At 37.6% G+C, this 6,287-nt stretch overlaps 1 protein-coding gene across 1 annotated transcript; it reads left to right on the top strand.

The window, feature by feature from the left end:
- Positions 1 to 3,907: 3,907 nt before the first annotated feature.
- On the top strand, positions 3,908 to 5,250 carry LOC122978723 (acidic leucine-rich nuclear phosphoprotein 32 family member B-like). Its single transcript, XM_044345651.1, has 2 exons — positions 3,908 to 4,199; positions 4,418 to 5,250. The coding sequence occupies exon 2, from the start codon at positions 4,423 to 4,425 to the stop codon at positions 4,852 to 4,854; it is 432 nt and encodes a 143-aa protein (XP_044201586.1). The 5' UTR covers positions 3,908 to 4,199; positions 4,418 to 4,422; the 3' UTR covers positions 4,855 to 5,250.
- The last annotated feature ends 1,037 nt before the right edge of the window (positions 5,251 to 6,287 follow it).

Below are 6,287 nucleotides of genomic sequence, written 5' to 3'. Positions count from 1 at the left end.
TTTGTTTGGTCTCTATACATATTGCCCCCCAGATGCTCCAAAGCTTCCCTCTGTGTTAGTGAGTTTCTCTGGTGAGATAGTGGAGGACAGTTCAGTGAATCTGACCTGTAGCAGTGATGCTAACCCAGCAGCTAATTATACCTGGTACAAGGAGAATGAAGACTCACCAAAAGCATCAGGACAGATCTTCACCATCACTGATGTCAGACCTGAACACAGTGGAAATTATTACTGTGTAGCTCAAAACAAAAGAGGACGTCATAACTCCACCTCATATCTGACTGTTGTAGCAGGTACGTTTTTTTCAGTTCATTCACACATGTACACATCATCGGTCATAATCCACCATATGATGAAATGCAGTTTGGGGGATTTTGTGGTGGCAATTTAATGAAGCCCTTTTCAAGTTAAACCACCTTAAATTCTTCAGTTTCAGGTGAGAAGAAGCAGCTGGTGATTCTATGTGTATATTAGAGGGAGTGAATGGTAGTCTGCACCAAAGATTTCTGCAATGACTGGTTTTAGTTTATACAGGCACAGTGGTGCTATGTGCAAAACTGCTTCAGTTACTTATTGGGTAAATAACAAACTGTAAGAGCTCTGCTTGAGCTGGATGTAGCGCCACCACAAATATAGAGCCGTTTGTATTCAATAGTGGCTGAGAGAAACATGAACTCATGGAGAATCTTGATATTGAACTACTGCATGTTTTCATTTAGAGGAAATGTGCCATACTACCAGTTGTAGCACATCTACCTGGCAGAAGGCCATGAGATAGACCCTGGAGGTCCCACAGAACAATGTAATTTGTCTCCTAGGAGGGCCATCATTAATATTATTATTTTTATTAATGATAATGGCCTTTTTTATATCATTATCATTATTATTATTATTTTTGTTATATCAGTGTTGTATTTTATCACCATTACCCAGGAACATGGAAATCAATTGTCATTGGAACAACCACTGCTGTTTTTCTGGTTATAATACTACTCTTTGTCTTCCTATTAATAAAGTAAGTAGATTTGTTTTACTAAAGTAATGCTTATTAAGTACAGTTTGACAACTGAATGATGAAATAATTTGTTTTCTTAATTAATTCCCCTAACCAGTAAAAAGAGGCCCTGTAAGCAATTATCAGAACCCGGAGAGAGAGATGAGAACAGAGAACAGGTGAGTAAAGAGAATTAAACAATTCAGTGAAAAATCCAGTGAAACCCTGCTTTGGTTCCTCAGTTCAGTTCACACTGCTTAATCACTCAGTATCATAAATACAACATGAAAACTCAGTCAAGTTGTGAAGCAGTTCATGTCCTCATCGCCATTAGTCACTCTTCAATCCTCTTCATTACTTGGTCATGATTATATTCCTGCTACATCCAGAACTTTGTATTTTGAACAGGGTATTTGTTCAATACCTTATATTTCTTTACTTGCACTTTTGTCTCTTGTTGGTGAAACAGGAATATCTGTTTGATCTGTATCATTACTTGAGGTGCTGTTGCTTAGGCCTTTCCGATCATGGTTGCTTGTCAAGTTGCTGTTTATCATTCAAATTTAGTTCAATCCATTGCAATGTGACACAACCAACCATGATTCTAGCAGAGTCATTGCTTAGTTTCCTGGTGATGAAATAACCCTGGTGAGAAAGGCACCACATGAAAGCATCTTTCATCAGACGGATGTAACCCTTTACGTGCCTGTCCCTGCAATGTCACTGTTTTCTGGGCTGACTGAATCTATAGCTTCTGTAATCAGTTTTGTTGGGATAATATCAAGGTGACTTGATGAGGGTCTCATAAGTGACACAGTTTTCATAAGATCTTGCAGGGATATTGGTGTAAAATAATCAAACGTATCCACGGAGGGGCAAAGGAGGTCAATTAAAGAGGTGGGGGGAGTGATATTTGCCCCACTATGATCAATCTTATCTATGAAGAAGGTAAGAATTTTGTCACAGTCAGCTGGAGAGGACGGTATTAAACAGGTATTCTAGGGTTGTCCTGGTTGGTTGAGATTACATGTGAAAAATACTGGTCCCTGGCTTCCTTTACCTTGCAATTGATAAGTGCTTTCTTTACCTTGACAAAAAATTAGTGGAGAAAAATGAATAAGCCAATAAATCAAGGCATATAACTGATGTTCTACCAAAGCTAGACATTACTATGTCTGTAAAAGTAAATTTGTCTTTGCAGTGTGGACCCAGTCAGAGGCAGCCAGAGGAGCAGGATGACATTCACTATGCCAGTGTCAAGTTCTCCAACAATCAGACAGATCCTGTTTACTTCAACATCAGACCAGCTCGACTCCAAAGACGTGAAGAGGAAGAAGAGGGTGTTGAGTATGCTGCTGTCATATTTAACAGTGCCCCAAGGTGAGCAGCTCTTTACACAGGAACCTTTTTTTTATTTTAACATTTTATTGCTGTCGAATTTGCTTGTTTTGTTTACATTCTTGCTATCACTATTAGTTTATACCATCTCCAGGATCATATTAATTTTTTTTAAATTCCTTCTCAGAACCAGAGGTCAGAAAACAGAGGAAGACCCAGCTGCATTGTACAGTACAGTCAACAAAGCCCGATGAACACAACAGGAATCTCTAGTCTACCTTTTTTAAATTTTAAAGCAGGTAATCATTTGATTTTTATCTATGCTACTGGCATAGCTCTGGAGATGGTAATGTCAGTCGCTTGGTTGGTTTGTTGGTCCTATTGGAACAGCAACTTATGGTCCCCACAGGATGAATCCTACTAACTTTGGTGATCCCCTGACATCAACTCTAGTGCCACCAGCAAGTTGACATATTTGGTTTTTAGTCACATGTCTTGACAACTGTTGGATGGATTGCCATATCATTTGTTATAAATATCAATGGATTCCCAGCATATGGATGAATCCCAATGACCTATGAGAAACTTGTGTGTAATACACTTTAAGATAAGTCATGGTTGTTGTAATGAAAACAATGCAAACCATGATGGAGGTTAGTATCAAATTCAGTCCCTACTCCTGTACTCCCTCCTGTACTCCCTGTCCTGTAAATTTACTGAGAGCACCTTGCATGTTGACTTCATCCTGATTCTGTTTCTAAATGGGTCCAACAGCAGCGTCTACAGCTGTAAGATTCTTGTGTCAACTAAAGAACTGATTCTCCAAACTGAGAAAATTGAAATGGAAAGCAAATTTGACTGTGACCTTTTGTCAATATGAGTGAACAGTTGTCATTTCAACTTAATACCGTAATTTTATTGAGCTTTCTATCTCCAGTAGAGTTAACTTATCTCACTTGGTTTCTAATGTCTTTGCATGAATGTAAAGAGAATTATCTGTCACATAATTGTTTAGGCACCACTGAGAGAAGCCTGAGAGAACAATTTCTTACATACTGAATTGTTGCCACATTTAAAAAAAAAAAGAAGACAGGAAAAAAGGTTTGGAACCATCAGGCCACAAAACTAGTCTCTCATTCTCTCCTTTATATAGATTACAGTACAAAGTTTATATATAGTTTGTAAATCAGCAACAAAGTTCTTCTCTCAGGTATTTACTGGCATTGAGTTCATCATGCATATCAATAATGTGAAGAGGAAGTCTGGTGTATTTTAAGATTCTGATCTCTGTCTTCTGGTCTCCTGACCACAAATGAAAGTTACAGTTCAAGACAACTTCTCTCTAAGCCTTGTAAGTAGATTTGCTTACTACTCGTCTGTACATTATTTACCTGCTGATGTGTTGTTGTTTTTTTTGTTTGTTTTGTTTTGTTTTTTGCTTGTTTTTTTCTTTGTTTCTGAAGCCAGAAAGAAAAATTATAAGAACAGAGTTTAACTGATTTGTTGTCTTCCTTCTGTCTGTGCCTAAGAGAAACCCGAACTGGGATTAAGAATATAACTAAATAATGATAACTCAAGTCCTTGGGGCCCGTCAGTGGCGGATCTACCGGGGTGGCATGGGGTGGCAGCTGCCACCCTAAAATAATGCCTTGCCTCCCCTGCTGCCACCCCACTTGGCAGCAACGAATTCAAAGAAAAGTTATGGCCAACTTGACTTTTACGAGCGCGAATCTCTGATGTCCTACTGCACCGAATGCAGCACGAGAGCGTCAGAGCGGCACTACTGGACCTTTTCTTTGTTTATTTTATTTTTAAACTGTGTGGCGCGAAGCAGAGGAGCAAGGAGAGAAGACACGGGAGTAAAGAGGTAAATACCGATTAATTATAGAATGATGAAAGTACAGTCCTAGTATAACGTTAGTTGTAAGTTAGTTAGTTAGTGTAACTTGTACAGTTGCTATGTTGCTTTTAAGATGAAAAAATCTAGTTGAAGAAGGTTATTTTGTACATGTAACCGTTACATTAATATTGGCTATCGTCTAATTTAAGCTAACATTGATTAACGTTAAACGTCTGTGAATCCAGCAGAAATGAAGAGGAAAGGTAACATACACAGTTTTTTCGGACCGAAGAGAAAAGCCAAAGAGATTGAAAATGAACAATTGAGCAAGGTAGACGGAGGACATGAGGTGAAAGGAGAGAGAAAAGATGAGGAAGGAGAGAGAGGAGAGGACGAGGTGGAGAGAGAGGGAAAGGAGATGGAAGGAAAGAAAGAAGACAGAGACGAGTTGAAAGGAGAGAGAGAAGGGCAACAGAAACGCGACAGAGTTCAAGGCCAAGGTGACCAGGGACAGGAGGAGGTGACAGAACACAGCGGAGATTATATGGAGGGAGTGCACCACCAAGATGAGGACGGAGAAAATAAGAGAGAAGATGAAGTACAGGGCTCAGAAAGAGAAAGGGAAAGGAGTGAACCATCACCAGCTATCTCCAGTCGAGCTGGTCCACATGGTATGAAATAAGATAATGCATAAGATAAGTTACAGCAGCAAGTGGACAGTAAATAGAGTAAAAAAAACTCAGTAATAGAAAATACTGTATTAAAATAATAACCATGACACAATTTACATTATTTACAAGAGAAAATGTTGGTATTGATTAGTAATATACCACAAGTTAAACTCCATAACTAAGTATTAGCTATTATATGCTAATTAATGCCTTATAAAATTTTGCTACAAGAGACATTGCTTAGACTTCTTCAAATAAATATAAATATTCTTGTTAGTCTAAATATGAATAATTGGGGAACTTGTAAATGTGAAAGTGTAATTAGATGGGGACAGAATTTTAATATTTTGTTTGAAATGTATTTTAGATTGCCAAAATTAAACACATGAATCAAAAAATACTCTAAATGTTACTCGGTTTTTGGACCCATACCAGGATGTTTTTTATGAGTTGTTCAGATTGTGTAAAATAGCAGTTGTTTTACCTGTGAGCAGTGCATCCTGTGAACGAAGTTTCTCATCTCTTAGGCTCATTAAGACTTATTTGCGGTCTACTATGACAGAAAAGAGACTATCTAGTTTGGCTGTACTCAGCATTGAATCAAAACGCACAAAAGCATTAGATCTAGATAAATTTGTAAAACGTTTTGCTGAGCAGCATGGAAATCGCCGCATTCAACTGTTATAGACATGACATTGGATAGTGACTATTAAATGTCTCTTTCTTTGTTTTACGGTGGTGGGAAAAAAGTGTTCAGACACCCTTAAATATGTCCCCAGTCTCAACTTTTATGGAACCTACTTTATGTTTTTAATGTCTTTAAAATTTATTTAGAGTTTAGCTATGACTGTACTAAAATAAATTGTACTTAAAGACTTAAGAATGATTCTTAATGCAATGTTCAAAATGCATGGGCCCAAAAACTTTTTCACTGTATGTATAAAACTGTCCAGGAACAGTCTACTCACAAAAGTTCTTTGTACATTTTATGACTGGGAGCAAGGTTTATTTTCATGTGACTCCTTTCCAGGTTTGTGGAGATTTTAATTTAACATACTCTTTTGTAATGTTCTGTATTTGATATGATTTTATTGGTAAAAACCTCATTTGTCAAAAGTATGCTCTGAGTAACCATTAAAAGTCATGTCCAGTCCTTGTTTGAATACTGTTTATTTCCATAGTTGACCCAGGGCCATCAGTGACATGAGGTAATCAGATGTAGCAATACTAATTTTAGTACAGCGTACTGCATAGATTGTCATGGGTAAGTTTTACTTTGGATAGTTACTTATACAAATGCATCCTGCAATGCTACCACTCTGACACAGTTTTATTCTTCCTTTCACACATATGTCATTCATCACCAGTGTCCTACCTTAATGCTTTTCATGTGATAATGACCCACATACAGCAGTGTCATCAAAGTTCTTTCTCTCATTCAGTT

The sequence above is a fragment of the Thunnus albacares genome, chromosome 3 (genome assembly GCF_914725855.1).
Source record: "Thunnus albacares chromosome 3, fThuAlb1.1, whole genome shotgun sequence".
Classification (NCBI taxonomy): domain Eukaryota; kingdom Metazoa; phylum Chordata; class Actinopteri; order Scombriformes; family Scombridae; genus Thunnus; species Thunnus albacares.
This window is presented reverse-complemented; position numbering and strand designations above follow the sequence as displayed.

What these genes read in the sequence shown, in the direction of transcription:
- LOC122978723 (XM_044345651.1), top strand. Translation starts at nt 4,423, where the DNA reads ATGAAGAGGAAAGGTAACATACACAGTTTTTTCGGACCGAAGAGAAAA.